Source organism: Gossypium raimondii, chromosome 11 (assembly GCF_025698545.1).
Source record: "Gossypium raimondii isolate GPD5lz chromosome 11, ASM2569854v1, whole genome shotgun sequence".
Taxonomy (NCBI): domain Eukaryota; kingdom Viridiplantae; phylum Streptophyta; class Magnoliopsida; order Malvales; family Malvaceae; genus Gossypium; species Gossypium raimondii.
Window position 1 is genome coordinate 5,571,428 of NC_068575.1, and position 21,816 is coordinate 5,593,243.

The 21,816-nt window shown below is 32.2% G+C and overlaps 2 protein-coding genes across 11 annotated transcripts in view; both read right to left on the reverse strand.

The window, feature by feature from the left end:
* Positions 1–5,593: 5,593 nt before the first annotated feature.
* LOC105761397 (receptor-like protein EIX2) overlaps positions 5,594–21,816 on the reverse strand; it is a 105,746-nt gene continuing 89,523 nt past the window's right edge. For 5 of the 10 annotated variants that reach the window (XR_008190968.1, XR_008190967.1, XM_052623893.1 and 2 more), the window contains one exon: positions 5,594–5,746. Coding sequence is in view for 8 of the 10 variants with exons in the window: in XM_052623893.1 (XP_052479853.1) it covers positions 5,665–5,746 (82 nt within the window). In the remaining 2 variants the exon portion in view is untranslated. Of the gene's footprint in view, positions 6,750–8,020; positions 8,165–21,816 lie in introns of those variants that run through there. The other 5 variants (XM_052623890.1, XM_052623888.1, XM_012579197.2 and 2 more) reach the window with 4 other exon arrangements.
* On the reverse strand, positions 6,776–8,706 carry LOC128034884 (receptor-like protein EIX2). Its single transcript, XM_052623886.1, has one exon. The coding sequence runs from the start codon at positions 8,669–8,671 to the stop codon at positions 7,079–7,081; it is 1,593 nt and encodes a 530-aa protein (XP_052479846.1). The 5' UTR covers positions 8,672–8,706; the 3' UTR covers positions 6,776–7,078.

Below are 21,816 nucleotides of genomic sequence, written 5' to 3' on the forward strand. Positions count from 1 at the left end.
CTTTCTGAAAAGTTAAATGAGTGACAATAAAATGTGTTCCATTTTCGTGAGCGGGATTAAAAATTATTTTTTTGGTATCCATCATCAGTAATAGTGATTAATCTTCTAACTGTGGATGCTTTCCGAAAAGATAAATGATTGACAATAAAATGTATTCCATTTTTGTGAGTGGAGATTAAAAATTATTTTTTAATTATTTGAAAAGGTTGTTTAGTTAGGGGAGAGGATTATTATTATCGGATTTAAAAACTAAATCATAAAGTGTCAATATAGACCTTCAATCTATAGTACTTGATACTGTTTTGGTACCACGTACTGATCGAAACATTTCGTTTTGATAGTAAATTGAAACAACTAATTGTTTAATGTTGAGTTTTCTCAAAAAAGTTTTAGTTACCGAAAGTTGTAAAATTTCCTATTTATTTTGGCCAAAAGTTGTAAAATTATTTGTGTTTTAAAATAAAATCTGAAAAATTTTCTCTCATGTAAAGAAATATTTATGGCATAATGTTAAATTGAGCCCTTAACGTTTACATCTATTATCAATTTGATTTTATTCTTTTTTGAGTTAAATTTGACCATTAATTTTAAAAAAATCAAATTGCTTTTAAAAAAAAAAATTGTTGACTAAAAGAACTAATATTTTAGCGATGTTGGCATGCTAGGATGCATGGTAGTCCACATATGTTTCATGCTGACATGACACTATTTGTCTTATATGCTACATCAATCAAAATACATGTGGGTTGTTATGCAGGTTGCAATGTTTAAAAATTGAATGTTTTAGTTAGTATTTCCGTTAAAAAACAATAATTTTAAAATGTTATGGGTCAAATTGAGCTAAAAATAAAAGAATAAAAACTAAATTGACAAAAATATAAATATGGAAAGTTAAATTCAATATTATACCAATATTTACTATGTCCTGCTTCCCAATGAGCCTAACTCAACATCCATTCTCTATCTAAACTCACTTTATTACTTTTCACAAATTTCAATATATATTTTAGGATTAATTCACATATTGATACTTAAATTATATTCTTTTTCCTATCTTGATATCTAAATTACTTTTTTTTTAAAAGTTGGTACCTTTGTTAGTCTAACTATTAAATCTATGTTTAAACAAGGCTTAACTTATAAGTTGGCATCTAAACATATTTTTGCTCTGAAGTGGTACTTAAACTATTCTTCTCTTACCCATTTTACACCAAAATGTTATACCCATTCAATAAAATTCCAGCTAATAATAATCTGCCATGTCATATAACTTAATATATATATATATTTAAATTTTTACTTTTTTCTTTTACATTTTCTCTCTTTTATTTTTTTCCCATTCCTTTTTCTTCTTCTTCTTCTTCTTCTTTTATAATGAATGACAATACTAGCGATGCTCAAAATTCACTCTCTCAAAGTTGAGATGCTGTCAATTGATTATATTTTCGAATTTCACCGCTTGCTTGTTCGATTTGATGAGACCAAAAAAGTTGTTTCATCGACCAAATCCCTTGTTTTCAAAACTGGATTGAATTGACCGGTTGGACTGGGAATCTGTTGGGGTACTGGTTTGGAGATAAGGGTTGATGGATTGACTTGCAAAATTTTGATATCACTTGTGACAAAAAATAAGTTCAAATACCAAGATGAGAAAATTTTAATTTAGGTACCAGTTTGTGGATCAAGCCTAAATTTTATAATCTCATTTTGAATATCCTCTTGCTCTATCCTTTTTCTTTTCCTTCCTACATGTCATGAGGTTTATAAAATCATTTGAAAAATTCGAAATTATTTTTTTCATTCAAAATTCCAAAAAACATTAACATTTGAAAATGGTGCATTCTGGTTTTTTTTTAAATTTAAAAATTTTCCATCTAAAACAACATAAGAGTCCAACATTTTCAATGAAAATAATTGAAAAAATGTCATTTAATCTTAAATTATCATTATAAAATATTTGATTAATAGTAAAATGTAGTTTAACAAAACCATTAAATTCAGTGATAAGATTTTTAGAATAAAATAATGTTGTTCTACATTGGCTTTATGAATAATTGCTCTACATTACTCGACGTTCCTACACTATAAATTTTAATTTAATTTAATATTATATAGTATATCAATTTATTTATTAACATCATGTTAGTATGATATATAATATATATGGTACTCATTTCTACATGATTTAGTTGAATCCAATCAAATGTTCATTAGCCATAGATTGGTCTCTATAAATGGACTGTAGAATCTTTAAAATATGAGCACAATAACGAGTCAAAGATTCTGTTGTATAAATTTACTAACTCAAATATGAAAAGTATGTTTACTACCTTAGCGGCTGTTTGTAATAGGCACTATTGAGTGCCAATCATCACAGAAGCACGCAACTTGTCTCAACAAATAGTTTTAATTAAGAAAATGAATTTTCAAGTAATTAGTTTAAGAGTATGTAATAAATTTAATTTGTTTTATAAAAGATTTAAATGATACAATTAACTCTATATTAAAAAAATAACTTTAGCTTTTCCGTGCTTATATCAATTGAGTTGGTGTCACTTGACTTATGATACTAAACTTAATCAAACATGTTATTATAGTATAAATAATTATCTTGTGACCATATACATATCTATATATGAAATAGTGATCGTATACATATATATGCACATGAAGAACTTAATTTTTAAATCTATCACTCATCCGTTCATTCTCTCTCTTATAATTGTCTTTTTACATTATATTTTAATAATATATAATGTGATCATAAATTAAACCCTTAATTGTAGGCTAAACTAGCCATATATGCCAAAAAAGTTTGTTAATTGACTAAATAGGTCATTTGTTTTTGAAAATATAGAGAAATCGACCGTTTTTGGATAGAGTGTGTGAAAGCTCGACCAGCTGGGCGAGCTTTCTACTGACATGTTAGGGAAAGTGCGCCAAGTAGAAAACGTTTTTTGAAAATTTCAATGAAAATGCGTCTAACTAGGCACATTTTCCCTGACATGTCAGCAGAAAAATTCGCCTAGCTAGACAAGCTTTCCTGCCACTTCTGCAGAAAGCATGTCTAGCTAGTGGAGCTTTCATACACTCCCTCCAAAAATGACTTATTTCCCTAAATTTTCAAAAAATCGACCTTTATGACCAATTTAATCAAAATTTTTTTTTATCATTTTTGGAGGTGCCAAAGTGTAATTTTACTATTAGTAATTTAAATTTTATAAACTATAAAGGGGCCTAAATGGAAAATTTTTCATTTTAGGGGGGCCGAAGCCCCTGCCAGCCCCTTGGCTCCGGCCCTAGTGCCACGTGTCATAATTCAATTGGATAATGTGTCACAACAGTAATCTACTAATGGATTAATAGAATTTTTAACGACATTGACTAGTTCAAACATTAATAATATTAATTAGAGTGACTAAATTGAGAAAAAAAATTAGCTAGAGTGACCAAAATAGGACAAACTTATTTTATAGTGACCTTGGGTGTAGTTTACCCTTATGCTTTTATACGTGTCTAAAATTACTTTTTTTTAGAGAAGAAATTCATTAATGAGAAAAGAAAAAAGCAAAAGTGAACACAAAGAGGAGACGGACTACTAAACCCAAGCCAACAGGCTTACCCCATACACCCAAATCTACCATCCGCAATTTGCATTCGTATCAACATAAAACATAATTTCAACATTCTTCAAGAAAGATGCAAGGAAAAAAAAAATCCTATTATGTGTGATTTGCATATAGCAAAACTGCTCATGCAAGCGAGTGGGCCGCTTTGTTGGCACACCAAGCGAGTTGACAGACGCAAAAACTAATCTTTTATCATCAAACAATCATGTAGCAACACACCTAGCTCAGATGCATCAGTTATACATGCTTTTTTCCTACCAAACTACATACCCATAGTAGCCCAAAACACAATAGAGTTTACCACAGATATGGTCTAGCTTTCGATTGTTTGCAATCCTCCAAGACCTAATGAAAAACACGGGAGCCACTACACCCCAAAATCCCAATACGAAACCAGGAACTATGCTGACATAAAGCCAATTCACTTTACTTCCTTCCCTGCTACTTCCATTATTTGAAACGTCAATTGGAATACCTTTTGAGGTGCAGTTCTTAGTGAGAGGAGGTCCCCAAAGTTTTCAATGCCATTATTTCTCGACATGAGCGGCTCGGATGTTGTAGACATAAAGTTTAACACCTTCTTTCACTGCGCAAGCTATGGAACCAACTCCCATATCAAAGCAATCCCACAATGAAAATTGCCCTGTTTGGGATAACACCACTTTCGCTTCCCCAGCTAGTTTCCTGCACTTATCAGCTATAACATGAAAGAAATGAAAAAGAAAAATTTTAAAAACCATACATAGTACGTACCTACATACATAGGTAAAAGTACCATAGAGCCTCTATATCAAAAAAATGGACAAATTAATCCCAGTACAATAGATCAAAGAGTAAGCCGATTCTTTCTATTAAAAATTTCATCAATTTTTACTATTAAAAATTAACGTAGTTGATGAAACAACTAGACAATTACATGCACGTAAAAGCTAAGAAAAAAAAGCTAGATAAAGTAAATTCAAACAAGGATGAAAGTTTTTTGCTAGCTCATGATGCTTCAACTTGATTTTTATGTATATATACTCGCTCAAAATCGAATTTTATTCAATACTTTAGCTTTCTATTTCGACCATAACCCTTAAAAGATTTATCTAATCCCATGACCATTCATATGAAATTTTACGTAATGTTTTATATTATATTAGCTTTTACAAAATTAATCCCATTTATATGTTACAAAATTATAAAAGTGACATTTTAATAAATAAATCTGAGCGAAACAGAAATTGATTCTAAAACTTTTAATGAAAAACTCGGTTCACCTTGCTTCAAACTCAATTTTTAAAAACAAAAAACCACCCGATATGGCTGGGGTGGATGGAATTTCGATAACTTGAAAGGATTTTTGTCAGGTATGTATTTCATACGAGTATATTAAAACTTTTATAAATTGTTTCATTTATTTTTGAAAGATTTTATGCGCTCATTCTCATATTTGAATGTTCCGAATCCAAATATATACTTTAAAATAAAAAATATAAATAACTCTAAACAGGTATGCCAATTTGATCCATAAAAGTTAACAAAGAAGAGAGAACAATCAAGTACATTAAATTTTACAAACTTGAAATTAACTTGGAGATTTAAATTCCAACATTTACGACTTCTTTTATTTTCCAGACCAAATGCAAAAACGAGGACGTTTTGTGGTTGTCACCTGTCTTACTGAGAAGGGTGAGTCCAAGGATGAAGAGCAACGGCTGAACTCTTTTTTTGTTGAGATCCATTGGCAACAGTTAGAAAATGACAGAAAAAAATAGGCTAATCCTATTTACTACTATTTTTGTTACTCCTAATTTGAAGGATCAAGGATGAAGAAGACCAGATCTATGGCTGCAATGTCTACTCAATTATTAAGCTAAGCAACTGATGGAATTTATCAAACAACATTTTTTGCTGAAAATTATTCTCATTGTAAATTATTGAAATACAACAAAACCTATTCATACATAATCAAAACACACTTTGATCCAATCTCCAGTAAATTATACCAACTTTAGACCAACATGTTTAGACATGTTTTTTCCCCATCAAACTACATACCCATAGTAGCCCAAGACACATACAGCTTTCGACCAACATGGTCCAACTTTCGATAGTATGCATGCCTCCAAGACCTGATGAAAAACAAGGGAGCCACTACAACCCAAAATCCCATTACAAAGCCGAGAACTATGCTGACATAAAGCCAATTCACTTTACTTCCTTCCCTGCTCCTTCCATTATTTGCAACGTCGACAATTGGATTACCTTTTGAGGTGCAGTTCTTAGTGAGAGGAGGTCCGCAAAGATGATTGCCCCCGTAAGACAAGTTTTCAAAGCTTTGAAGCTGAGTGCTTGTTGGGATTTGTCCTGTCAAGTTGTTGTAGGACACATTGAAGTGATTCAAGAAATTCAAATTGGAGAAACTTGGAGGGATTTCCCCATTTAGTCGATTCATGGACAAATCAAGAGATTCCATTAACTCTATGTTGCCAATGCTGTCTGGTATATTTCCTGTTAGGAGATTCCTTGAAAAATTTAAAGACAATAGTCCAGCGAGACTACTAATTTCTTTGGGGATCTCTCCTGTGAGACTGTTAGCTGAAAGGTCCATGCTCGTAACAAGTCCTAGTGTGCTACCATATTCATCCTCTCGTCCTTTCAACACCAATAATGCGTTAAAAAAAAAAGAGTTATCAGCTACATACTCCATAACAAAATTATTGGTTTTATTTGTTATGGCCATTGCACTTAAATTATTAAAACATTTTGGAATAACTCCAGAAATGTTGTTGTGGGCAAGGTCCAAGTTTTGAAGAAATTGAAGATCACAAATTTTATGAGGAATATGTCCATCAAAGTTATTTGATCGAAGGCTTAGAATCACAAGGTAGAGCTTATCACCAATCCATGCTGGTACACTTCCACTGAAATGATTTTCACTAAGATCAAACATAACCAAATATGGAGAATTTTGCAATGTGGATGGCAATTCTCCAAACATTGTATTGGTTCGAAGGTTTAGCATTATAAGATTTAGACGCCATAAAGAAGGTGGGATTTTGCCGGTCAAATTGTTGCTTCCCAAATTTAGAAGGACCAAACTTTGCCAATGATTCCAACAATCTGGAATATCTCCTGAGATAAGATTTTATCAATGTAAAGAACTTCCGTCAATTTCCCACTTGATGAATTACAAAGTAATTCAAAAAGAGATCCCGAAAATGAATTATTTGATAACATTAGAAATACTAAAGTTGGGAATACTCTTGGCAATGGGCCTATGAATCGGTTTGAACTCAAATCAACAGAGCTTCTCACATTCAAATATGAAATCTCTCCTCTAAGTTGATTCGAGGAAAGGTTTAAAGATTCAAATGGAGTGGGAAGGTTCAAAAACCAAGTGGGCATGACATCTGAAATTCCTGCACAGGAGATGTCCAAATAAGACAATTTCTTTTGGAATTTTAGCCACTGGGGAAACTTTGGGCCAAGATGCCAGTTACCCAATTCGATCCGTTCACATTGAAATGGGGAATCCAGCTTGAGTTTGGTTCAAATCTAAGCCGATTATGTGATGCTGCTAGAGTTGTCAATCTCGTGAGATTAGAAAAATGGGTTTCTGATACAACTCCTAATAGATTATACCCACAATCCAGAGTTTCCAAACTTTCTAGTCGTCCAAAAGATAGAGGAAAAGTACCATTTAATTGATTTTCTGAAACATCAAATACCTCCAAAGATGATAACTGCCCAAAAGACAAGGGAATTTGGCCGTTTAATTGATTTTTTGAAACATCAAACAACTTCAAAGATGATAACTCCCCTATAGACAATGGAATTTGACCATTTAATTGATTTTCTGAAACATCAAACTCCTCCAAAGATGACAACTGCCCTATAGACAAGGGAATTTGGCCGTTTAATTGATTATTTGAAACATCAAACAACTTCAGAGATGATAACTCCCCTATAGACAATGGAATTTGACCACTTAATTGACTATCTGAAAGATCAAGGTGAGTAACAGAGCTCAAGTTTCCAATGGCACTCGAGATTGTTCCTTGTAACTCGGTACCCCTAAGACTAAGGAACTGAAGACGGTTTAAACTGTACAAGGAGTTGGGTATGGGTGAATTGAGAAAATTGATACTAAGATCAAGAACTTCAAGAAACGAGATGTTCCCAAAGTAATCTGGAATTGGGCCTTCCAAAGAATTGCCACTAAGATCAATGGACACAAGACCATGAAGACTAAATATCCACTTAGGTACTGAAGATAAGCTGTTCCCCGAAAGATCAAGAACAACCAGTGATTTTGTAGAATTAACACTGGTCGGAGATGGATCATCTTCTAAACCACAACCTAACAAGTGCAACTCTAACAAAGAGGGAAGTTTGAATGTTACCTGTACCCAATCAGTTGCTTTAGAAAGATTCGCAGAGCTCAAATCAAGGTACTGCAAGGAAGAAAGTCCAGAAACCCATTGAAGACTTTTTGATTTGAGATCATTACCTCCAAGATCAAGGTACTGCAAATTTGAGAGATTCCCAAGGGTATGAGGAATTGCTCCCTGAAATAGTGCACCAGAGAGGTTAAGATATGTTAAACTCTCCAGCAAACCGAAAAATTTCGGGATATGTATGCTGCTAAAATCGTTATTGCTCAAGTCCAGGGAACTGAGATGCTTCAACTCCAGCAGCGAAGCATTTATTTTGCCTCCTAGCGGGGAATTGTTGTAAGCTTCCCATTCAGCATTTGTTGCAAAGCCATCAGGCTCTGAAAGAGGAGCGGCCAAGTGCAGTTGGTTGACGTGGCCTGTTGAGTTATGGCAGACGACACCAGTCCATTCACAGCAATCCCCACCTTCAACCCATGACGATAGCCTGTTTGAAGGATCAATAAGATGATTCTTGAATTTCAAAAGAGCTTCTCTCTCACTCTGAATGCAAAGTAGGTTGGAATTGGCATGACAAATGGTAAAACAGATAGCGGGAATGAGAAGAAGGCAAGGGAAAAAGGAAAAAGGAAGAGGAGTAGTCATGGTTGCAATTGCCATGGCTCACAACTCCAAATATATAGAGTAAGCTTTAGGTAAAACACAAAAATACATGAAGCGCAAGGAAGTTTCTTCCAACAAAATGCATTAAATTGGAAATTTAATTATCCACAAAAGGTTTTAAAGTTGAGTCAAACAAAAGTCTACTAAAAGCTAAAGGAGAAAAAAGAGAAGGAAAAGCTAATGGAAAACACGGAATTTGAGTATGAAAAGCAAAATTTTGATAACGAATACTACTTCAACTTTTACTGAAAATAAATCAATTTATGTTTATATTCCTGTATCAACAAAACATAAAGTTTAGAAGCTGGTCAACTTAACCAAGTCTACAATATATTTTTCAGGGTAAATTACACCAAGGTCACGTTAAAATGTGGTTTGTCCTATTTTGGTCACTCTAATTTTTTTTCTCAATTTAGTTATTCTCGTTAAAATAATTATTCAAACTAGTCACTCGCATTAATCAATTTGTTATGTTAAAATATAAACGTAATTTTTAATTCACAATACAACAAGTGAATCACATTTTATCACTCCCCAAGTAGAAATCCCACCATTGTACCGAAAGACTAGAACATTCACCTCTAAATTCTCTCCATGAGAACTTAGGAAGTAAACACCCAATGTTTACAATTCAATTTGCACTCTCACACCAAACAGTTCCTCAATGAATGAATACAAGTGCTCTCACTATGCTCTCATTCATAATCTAGACAAGCCTCCATAGCATATGTCAATTTCGACTTGCAAACATAGAATCTAAATGAAAACAAAGCAACTCATTGATAATAGCAATTGCAATCAAACCAATAGAAGCAACTCCTTGAAAATTTGTTAACTTTACTAATGTGGTATACTTGTGGATTGCCACATAGATGGCATGTCAGTATTTAATTAATTTTATAAAATTTAAAATTTTATAAATCATTTTAAAATTAAAATTATTAAAAAATATGAGGATCAAATTGAGACCATTTGTAAACTTTGAGGTTAATTTTTAAATTTATGACTAAATCGATATAATATGTAAAAATTAAAGGCTAAATTTGTTATTATCAATTTTTAATTGCTACGTTATCCTCTCGTAAGAGATTAAACAACACTTAATGGAAATGGACCAAAAAATCTTGATTAGTTGGATGACCAAATTAAAAAATTGTTAGTTAAGTGATCAAAAGAGAAAAAGTACAATATACATATAGCTGTGGTATAGTTTATCCTATAAACAAATAAATAAATCGTGTAAAATCTTGTAGGTGTGCACCCAAACTCTTTAAATATAGCAAAATATCACTACATGAGGTTATTATTCAAATCTATTAGACGTATAGAATTTTGGCTTAGCTCCCCAAAATTCGAATTACCTGCATATAACGAATTATAAAGGTTGAAGCTTTTGCCCTTGCCCTTGCCTTATCCATGCCATACATCCATTCTTATTTATATATATGTTCATTCCTCTTTAGATATTTGTGGATATATGGTTGGTTATCGTTAATAGTTTCCATAGATCCATTGTTGAGAAATTGGTGAAAGGCATGTAGCTTTGAGATGCCTGTTCTGGTTTCTCCTTTTTGAGTTAGTGAGAGAAGAGAAAGGGAAAAAAAGTGCGTTGGATAATTATAGAGAAGTGCTTAAGTTTTTGTCAAAAGTAAAAAAAAAAAAAAATGCTATGTGTCATCATTTAAATGGTTAATATGCCACATCAATAATCCGTTAGTGGGTTAACGAAATTTTTAACACAATGACTAGTTTGAGTAATTATATTAATTAAAGTGATTAAATTGAAAAAAAATTAGAGTGGACAAACCCTATTTTAGAGTGACCTTGAGTGTAGTTTACCCTTATACTTTTATGCATGTCTAAATTTACTAATTTTTTTTGAGAGAAAAGAAATTCATTAATGAGAAAGTCACAAAACACAAGTGAACACAAGGAGGAGACAAATTACTAAACCTGAGCCAATAGGCTCACCCCATAAACCCAAACCTATGGTCCGTAATCCTCATTTATATCAACATATGGTATAATTGCAACATTATTTGAAAAAGATGTAAGGAAAAAAACATACCATTTCATGTTGTTTGCATATAAGAAAGCTGCTCACACAAGTAAGTCGGTTGTCTTGTTGGCACACCGACTAGTCCAAAAAAAGGACAAATGCTTAAACTAATCTTTCAACACTAAACAATCATGTAACAATACACTTAGGTCAGATGCATCAATTATTGGCGGAGTGCAAGCAGTCATAACAGCCAAACAATTAGACCCAATGACCACATTATCGAAGAGCAGAGCCTTTAGCCCTCCCGAATGGCGTAAGCTACATCAATAAAAGGACTAAATCTGGCGTACTCAAACCCCGAGAGACATAACAACATCCGCATTATTGATATACAATTAAACGCAATCATACATCAAAGCAGACTTTCAATAAATTACACAAGCTTGAAATGCATGCCCTTGATTCTTGTCCGAGTACTAAAACTAAACTTGAAGTTTAGACCAATTGATTCAAGTAATCTCTTTTAAAAGTGGCATTTGATAGATCTAAGATCTGAATCCTATATAATCAACCACAAACACAAACAAATTAAACCATTTGTAACAATTAATTAATTTTTAAAATTTTAAAAATTCTAACAATTATTTTTAAAATTAAAAATCAAAATTATTAAAAAATATGAGGATCAAATTGAGACCATCTGTAAATTTTAAGGGTTAATTTTTAAAGAATTTAACTAAATCAATATAATATGTAAAAGTTGAGAGCTGAACTTGTTATTATCAATTTCTTAAATATTGCTACATCACCCTTTCTTCAGAGAATGAACGACACTTAATGAAAATGAACTAAAAAAAAAATCTTGAGTAGTTGGGTGACAAAAAAAAAGAGATAGTTAGATAATAAAAAAAATGACAGTATAACCTGTGGTATAGTTTAGCTTGTAAATAAATAAATCAATAAATGTTGTAAAATCTTGTAGGTCTGCCGTCAAACTCTTTAAATAGTACAAAGATGAGGTTATTATTGAAATCTATTAGAGGTTTAGAATTTTGGCTTAGCTCCCAAAAGTTGGAATTGCCTGCATATAACGAATAACAAAGGTTGAAGCTTTTGCCCTTGCCTTATCTATGCCATACATCCTTTCTTATTTATATATGTTCATTTTTCTTTTAACTATTTGTGGATGTATGGTGGGTTATCATTGATAGTTGTCATACATCCATTGTTGAGAAAATGGTGAAGGACATGTAGCTTTGGAATGCCTGTTTTGGTTTCTACATTTTGAGTTACAAAGAGAACAGACAGGGAAAAAAATGTTTTAGATTAATTATAGAGGTCTCTAAGTTTTTGTCAAAAGTCAAAAGAAATTGCCACGTGTCATCATTCAATTGGCTAATTTGTTACAATGGCAATCCGTTAGTGGATTAACAGAATTTTTAACAGCAGTGACTAGTTCGAACAATAATATTAATTAGATTGAGTAAATTGATAAAAAAAAATTAGAGTGGCCTTGGGTCTAGTTTACACTTATACTTTAATTTATGTGTGTCTAGATTTACTAATTTTTTTTTTGAGAAAAAAAAAATATTAATGAGAAAGTCACAAAATAGTAGCAAATACAAAGAGGAGATAGACTACAAAACCCGAGCCAACAAGCACACCCCATACACCCGAACCTACCATCTGCAATCGTCATCTGTATCAACATAAGACATAATTTCAACATTCTTCAAAGGGGAAAAGCATCCCATTCCTTGTGAATTGCATATAACAAAGCCGGTTACGTAAGCGAGTGGGCCGCCTTGTTGGCACACCCATGAGTCCCAAAAAAAGACAAACGCTAAAACTAATCTTTCAGCACCCAACAATCTAGCTCAGATGCATCAATTATACATGCTTTTTTCCTATTAAACTACATACCCATAGTAGCCCAAAACACATACAATTTACCATAGGATCTGGTCCAACTTTCGATAGTATGCAATCCTCTAAGACCTAATGAGAAAGAAGGGAGCCACTACACCCCAAAATCCCATTACAAAGCCAAGAACTATGCTGAGTTAAAGCCAATTCACTTTACTTCCATTATTTGCAACATCAGTTGGAATACCTTTTGAGGTAAAACAGAAAAATACATGAAGCGCAAGGAAGTTTCTTCCAACAAAATGCATTAAATTGGAAATTTAATTATCCACAAAGTCAAACAAAAGTGTATGAAGAAAGCCCCACTCCCACATTCTTTAAGACATTTTAGGTCTTAAAAGCTAAAGGAGAAAAAAGGAAAGAAAAGGTAATGGAAAAGACGGAATTTGAAGAAGAAAAGCAAAATGTTGATATTTTATAGAAATACTACTTCAACTTTGATTGAAAATAAATCAATTTATCTTTTATTCTACTTTATTTAACTCATAAACTTTTATATGTAAGTTTCCAAGAAAGAAAGAAAAGCTAAAGGAGGAAAAAGAGAAGGAAAAGAAAATGGAAAACACGGAATTTGAGTCAGAAAAGCAAAATAGAATTTTACTATTTCCAATGCCGAGCCCCTCACTGAGATGGATGAAAATGTAGAGAAGTGTTGAATTGTGATTGGAGGACTGAAGTTTCTTTTTAATGACTCTTTAAGACATTGGAGAATTTTGGCTTAGCTCCAATGTTAGAAATTTTCTAATTTTTATATGTGAATAAATTATTTTTTAAAACTTAAAATATTACTTTTAAAAATTCAACTTAAATCTGTTTTTTCTCAATCTCAAAAATTCTTTTTCTTGCCGTAATCAGGGTATTCATCATTGATAGCAGTGATTAATTTTCTAACCGTGGATACGTTCTGAAACGTTAAATGAGTGACAATAAAATGTGTTCCATTTTTGTGAGCGGGATTAAAAATTATTTTTTTCGATACCCATCATCGGTAATAGTGATTAATTTTCTAAATGTGGATGCTTGCTGAAAAGATAAATGATTGACAATAAAATGTATTCCATTTTCGTGAGTGGAGATTAAAAATTATTTTTTAATTATTTGAAAAGGTTGTTTAAGTTAGGGGAGAGGATTATTATTATCCGATTTAAAAACTAAATCATAAAGTGTCAATATAGAACTTCAATCTATAGTACTTGATACTGTTTTGGTACCACGTACTGATCGAAACATTCCGTTCGATAGTAAATTGAAACAACTAATTGTTTCATGTTGAGTTTTCTCAATAAAGTTTTAGTAAAATTTCCTATTTATTTTGGTCAAAAGTTGTAGAATTATTTGTGTTTTAAAATAAAATCTGAAAGATTTTCTCTCATGTGAAGAAATATTTATGGCATAATGTTAAATTGAGCCCTTAACGTTTACCTCTATTATCAATTTGATTTTTATTCTTTTTTTGAGTTAAATTTGACCATTAATTTTTTAAAAAGAATCAAACTGCTTTTAAAAAAAAGAATTGTTGACTAAAAAAACTGATATTCTAGCGATGTTGGCATGCTAGGACGCATGGTAGTCCTATTTGTCTTATATGCTACATCAATCTAAATACACGTGGATTGTTATGCAGGTTACAATGTTTAAAAATTGAATGTTTTAGTTAGTATTTCCGTTAAAAAAACAATAATGAGACTCTTTTTAAAATGTTATGGGTCAAATTGAGCTCAAAAAAAGAGTAAAAACTAAATTGAAAAGAAATATAAATATTGAAAACTAAATTTAATATTATACCGATATTTATTATGTCCTGCTTTCCAATGAACCTAACTCAACATCCATGCTCTATCTAAACTCACTTTATTACTTTTCACAAATTTCAATATATATTTTAGGCTTAATTCACATATTGATACTTAAATTATATCCTTTTTCCTATCTTGATATCTAAACTACTTTTTTTTCAAGTTGGTACCTCTGTTAGTCTAACTATTAAATCTATGTTTAAACAAGGCTTAACTTATAAGTTGGTACACAAACTATGCATTTTATTTATTTTGGTACCTAAACATTTTTTGCTCTTAAGTGGTACTTAAACTATTCTTCTCTTACCCATTTGACACCAAAATGTTATACCCATTCAATAAAATTCCAGCTAATAATAATCTGCCATGTCATATAACTTAAAAATATATATATTTTAAATTTTTCCCTTTTCCCCATTCCATTTTTTTTCTTCTTTTTTTATTTTTATTTATTTTTATAATGTATGACAATACTAGTGATGCTCAAAATTTGCTCTCTCAAAGTTGAGATGCTGGTAATTGATTATGTTTTCGAATTTCATCGCTTACTTGTTTGAGTTGATGAGATTGAAAAAGTTGTTTCATCGACCAAATCCAATGTTTTCAAAACTGGACTGGATTGACCGGTTGGACTGGGAATCTGTTGGGGTACTGGTTCGGAGATAGGGGTTGATGGATTGACTTGCAAAATTTTGATACCACTTGTGACAAAAAAAAAGTTTAAATACCAAGATGAGAAAATTTTAATTTAAGTACCAATTTGTGGATTAAGCCTAAATTTTATAATCTCATTTTGAATATCCTCTTGCTCTATCCTTTTTCTTTTCCTTCCTATATAAATCCAAATTTATTTTTCTTTATATGACAACATGTCATGAGATTTATAAAATCATTTGAAAAATTCGAAATTATTTTTTCATTCAATAATTCCAAAAAACATTAACATTTGAAAATGGTGCATTCTGATTATTTTTAATTTAAAATTTTTCCATCGAAAACAACATAAGAGTCCAACATTTTCAATGAAAATAATTGAAAAAATGTCATTTAATCTTAAATTATCATTATAAAATATTTAATATTATATAGTATATCAATTTATTTATTAACATCATTTTAGTATGATATATAATATATATGATATTCATTTCTACATGATTTAGTTGAATCCAATCAAATGGTCATTAGCCATAGAATCTTCAAAATATCAGCACAATAACTAGTCAAAGATTTTGTTGTATAAATTTGCCAACTCAAATATGAAAAGTATGTTTACTACCTTAGCGGCTGTTTGTAATAGGCACTATTGAGTGCCAATCATCACAGAAGCACGCACCTTGTCTCAACAAATAGTCTTAATTAAGAAAATGAATTTTCAAGTAATTAGTTTAAGAGTACGTAATAAATTTAATTTGTTTTATAAAAGATTTAAATGATATAATTAACTCTGTATTAAAAAAATAACTTTAGCTTTTCCGTGCTTTTACCAATTGAGTTGGTGTCACTTGACTTATGATACTAAACTTAATCAGACATGTTATTATAGTATAAATAATTATCTTGTGACCATATACATATCTATATATGAAATAGTGATCGTATACATATATATACACACGAAGAACTTAATTTTTAAATCTATCACTCATCCGTTTATTCTCTCTCTTATAATTGTCTTTTTACATCATATTTTAATAATATATAATGTGATCATAAATTAAACCCTTAATTGTAGGCTAAATTAGCCATATATGCCAAAAAAGTTTGTTAATTGACTAAATAGGTCATTTTTTTTTGAAAATTTAGGGAAATCGACCCTTTTTGGAGAGAGTGTGTGAAAGCTCGACCAGCTGAGCGAGCTTTCTACTGACATGTTAGGGAAAGTGCGCCAAGTTGAAAACGTTTTTTGAAAATTTCAATGAAAACGCGTCCAATTAGGCACATTTTCCCTGACATGTCAACAGAAGAGCTCGCCTAGCTAGACAAACTTTCCTGCCACTTCTGCAGAAAGTGCGTCCGCTGGTCGCGCTTTCATACACTCTCTCCAAAAACGACTTATTTCCCTAAATTTTCAATAAATCGACCTTCATGACCAATTAACTCAATTTTTTATCATTTTTGGAGGTACCAAAGTGTAATTTTACCATTAGTAATTTTAAATTTTATAAACTATAAAAGGGGCCTAAATGGAAAATTTTTCATTTTAGGGGGCCGAAGCCCCTACCAGCCCCTTGGCTCCGCCCCTGGTGCCGCGTGTCATAATTCAGCAATCCTGTAACACCCCTTACCCGAGACCGTCGCCAGAATCGAGTACGAGATGTTATCCAATTTAACTTACCGATTCGGAGCATAAAAATTTGCCTTTAAAATTAAATTCACTGTTCACAACAAAACTGTCTACCTGCGTGACTTTCACTAATTTAATTATAACTCGAGTTACAGAACTCAAAATTTAAATCCATAAATTTTCCCTGAAACTAGACTCATATTACTACTTACCATAAAATTTTCAGAATTTTTGACTTGGCAAATTAGTACAGTTTATTCATTAAAGTATCCCCTGTTTCACAGCTCGACAGATCTGACCTCTCGGCACTAAAAATCAATTATCTCTTTGTACAGAATACATATAAGGTTATCGTTTGTTTCTTTTGAAAATAGACTCACTAAGAAATCTACACATATAAATTATGACCCATAATTCTTTCTGTACAATTTATAATGATTTTTCAAAGTCAGAACAGGGGACTTCAAAAACCATTCTGACCCTATCTCACTAAAATTAAAATATCTCAAAATACAGAATTCCTTTGCCTACACCGTTTCTTTCATATAAAAATAGACTTGATATGCTTTAATTCCATATATAATTCACTCTCTAATTCCATTTCTACTATTTATGGTGATTTTTCACATTCACGTCACTGCTGCTGTCAAAGAAACTGCTTCTTTGAATTAGTTACCATTTTAACATACATAACACCAAAACATATTCTTTAATAGCTACTTCAATAGCTAATATTAGCTATATCATTTGAACATGCTCAAAATGATCAAGACCCCATACATGCCATAGTTTAAACATTTTGAAAAGCACATAATACCGAGATGATTATGATAGTGTGATACGAGCTCCGACGATCCCCACTTCGATCAAGTTCAAATCACTATATAACAAAGGAAAAGAAGAAATGTGTAAGCTATAAATAGCTTAGTAAGTTACATGTAAACAATAATTACTCATTTAATAATTAACACTTTTAACATATAACTAATCAAAACATTTCTTAGCAATTTCAATCACTTACACATGCACAATCTTACCAATTCACTTGCATATACATTTTCACACTTAACATTTCATATTCACTTTAATTCATTATTAATCTCGTTGAACAGTTGGAATATACACGGATACGTAGAGATTTAGCACATAAGTGCCACAATCGATATGTAGCCGGTTACCATCGATATGTAGCCGGCTACCATCGAAATGTAGCAAAGCTACCAGCGATCAATAACACTGGAATGTCCACGGGCTGCTCACACAAGTGTCAGTGTGTCGCAACACATGCTAGATCACCCAGACCGGGACTCATCTGTAACATCAGAACACTTGTAACATCTGGTCTCTAGTGACATGTCACTTGTATCCAATTCTATTCCTAAGTTCAACCGGAATTTACACTTAACACTTTATTACTTGAATAATTCATGAACAATTTTCCTTCCACATTCAATATTAATTCACATATCAAATATAATTCACAATTTATACAAATATAACTATTATTTACATATAACTTACCTCGGATGCAAAACGACTATTTTTGTAATTTAGTCGATAACTTTCTCTTTTCCCGATCACTTCCACTATTTCTTCTTTCTTGATCTATATTAACACAATTTAATACATTTTATCAACATTTCATTCAAATACAATTCATACACAACATTTTGGCAAATTTACATTTTTCCCTAAACTTTTCAAAATTCCACTTTTGTCCCTAAGCTCGTAAAAATAAAATTCACTAAATTTTTAAATTTCAAACTTCACTAAATCATATTTCATGCTCATAACAGCCCTCAATTTCACAAAATCACAACTTTATGCACACTTTACCATCTTTCACAATTTAGCCCTTTTCAACATTTTCATCAAAATTCATCTAGTAAAACTTGTAATTAACACTTCAAACATTCATTATCTAACATCACTAATCAATTTACAATTATATCATGAATGGGTCAATTTTAAACTTTAATTTCATTTAAATTAAATGGTAGAAACATGAAATTCAAGCTTCAATAAGCATAAAAATACGAAAATAATCAAAAGCGGGCAAGAAATCACTTACAATTGAGCTTAGGAAGTTCAAGAACCCTAGCTATGGTGACATGAATTTTTTGGCAGCAAACGTCTGATTTTAAGAAGATGAACACTTGTTTTCATCTTTATTTTGTCTTTATTCAATTTGGACAAAATGCCCTTGACCCATTACTTAGATATTTTTCTAGAAATACCCTTTGTGTCCATAACACTAATTCATGGTCTAATTGCCACATAAACACTTCCAATTTCATGCAATAATTCAATTAAGTCATTTAATCACTAATTAGACACACTTTGCATTTTTCTCGATTTAGTCCTAAAAATTCAATTAGGCACTAAATCATTAAAATTTTCTATCCATATTTTCACACAATATTTCAATCAATCAGTAACTAATAAAATTTATAAAATTAAACTATTTCACTTGGATTTGTGGTTACGAAACCACTATTCCGATTAGGCCCTATTTCGCTATCACAATTCTCCCCTTAGGGATTTTCGTCCCGAAAATCTTACCGGTGAATAAGTTGGGATACTGTTTCCTCATAGCCTCCTCAGTTTCCCATGTTGCCTCTTCCATCCCATGCTGTTGCCATAACACTTTCACTAAAGCAATTACTTTGTTTCTCAACTGTTTCACTTATCGTGCCAAGATTCGAATCGGCTCTTCTTCGTATGTCATATCCGATCGAATTTCCACTTCAGTCGGTGAAATCACATGCGATGGGTCCGATCGATATCGCCTCAACATAGAAACATGAAACACATTATGAATTCTTTCCAATTTGGTGGTAAAGACAATCGATGTTTATCGGACCAATTCTTTCTATCACTTCATACGGCCAATAAATCTTGGACTTAATTTACCTTCTGACCAAATCTCAAAATTTTCTTCCATGGAGACACTTTCAAAATACTTTATCACCCACTTGAAACTCAATCTCTTTTCTTTTCAAATCCGCATACGACTTCATCGATCCGATGCGACTTTCAAACAATCACGGATTATCTTCACTTTTCTTGATTTCTTTTACCAAATCGACTCCATGTAACGATTTTCATTAAGTTCAGTCCAATATAATGGAGTCCGACACTTTCGTCCATACAACGCTTCATAAGGTGCCATTTTATGCTCGATTGATAACTATTATTATATGCAAACTCCACCAAAGGTAGATATCTTTCCCAATTACCTTCAAATTCCAATACACAACATCTCAACATATCTTGAGCACTTGAATTACTCTTTCGATCGTCCATCGGTTTGGGGTGAAATCTTGTACTAAAATTCAATTTAGTACCCAATGCCTCTTGTAATTTCTTCCAAAACCTTGAAGTAAACCATGGATCTCTATCGATATAATAGACGCAGCACACCATGTAATCGAACTATCTCAAAGAATATACAATTCATTAACTTGTCAAGTGAAAACTCATTCATACAGAATGAAATGAGTGACTTAGTCAATCGATCAACTATTACCCAAATTGAGTCTTTCTTTTTCGGTGACAATGGCAATCCGAAACAAAATCCATAGTAATTCTATCCCACTTCCACTCGGGCACCATAATAGGTTGAAGTAACCTCAAGGTACTTGGTGTTCAACTTTTACTTGTTGGCACACAAACACTTTGTCACATACTCGAGAGATATCCCGTTTCATACCCGCCACCAATATAATTTCTTTAAATCATTGTACATTTTACACTAAGGGGTGAATCGCTGGCGACTATCATGTGCTTCTGCAAAATTTTTGAATTAAATCAACATTTTCAAACACATATTCGTCATGAAACATTAAACATCCATCCGAATCAATCCGAAAATCGAATTATCGCCATCGCTGCACCGAGTCTTTTTTCTTTGTAATTCATTATCCACTTTCGAGCCTCATAAATTTCTTGAAGAAACAATGGACTAGCTTTTAACTCGCAAGCAATGATCCATCTTCATCAATGTTAATCTTGTATTCAAAGCTCTCAAAGCAAAGAGACTTTCGCTCAAAGCATCAAGAACTATATTGGCTTTTCCGGATGATAATCTATTACAAGTTCATAATCTTTCATCAATTCCAACCATCTTGCCGCCAAAATTCAGATCTTTTTGTGTCATAACATATTTCAAACTTTTATGATCTGTAAAAACATGACATTTCTCACCATATAAATAATGACGCCAAATCTTCAAAGCAAAGACAATAGCAGCCAACTCTAAATCATGGGTAGGATAATTTCGTTCATGCGGTTTCAATTGTCGAGAAGCATACGCTATCACTTTTCCTTCTTGCATCAATACACATCCAAGCCCATTTAACGACGCGTCACTATAAACAACAAATTCCTTTCCTGACTCAGGTTGCACTAACACTGGTGCCTCAGTTAAACACTTCTTTAATTTCTCAAAACTTTGTTGACACTCCTCAGTCCATTCGAACTTAACATCTTTTTGCAACAATTTTGTCATCGGTGAAGCTATCATCGAAAAACCTTCTACGAATCGACGGTAATATCCGGCTAAGCCCAGAAAACTCCTAACTTCAGATACATTTCTTGGAGGCTTCCATTCAACTATTGCCGATATCTTATTCGGATCCACTCGAATGCCATCTCCCGAGACAACATGTCCCAAAAATCCAACTTCACTGAGCCAAAATTCACTTTTACTAAATTTAGCAAATAATTTCTTTTCTCGCAGAATCTGTAGCACAATTCTTAAATGTTCAAGGCGTGCTCACTTCACTTGAGAATAAATAAGAATATCATCTATAAACACCACCACAAATTTATCCAAATAGGGCGGAAAATCCGATTCATCAAATCCATAAAATAGTGGAGCATTAGTCGGACCAAAAGGCATTACAAGAAACTCATAGTGACCATACCGGGTTCAAAGCGCCTCTTTGGCACATCGACTCTTTAACCCTCAATTGGTAATATCCGGATCTCAAATCAATTTTGGAAAACATTGTGGCATCCTTTAAGCGATCAAACAAGTCATCTATTCGGGCAATGGATATTTATTCTTTCTTGTCACTTTATTAAGTTGACGATAATCAATACACAATCTCAATGTCCCATCCTTTTC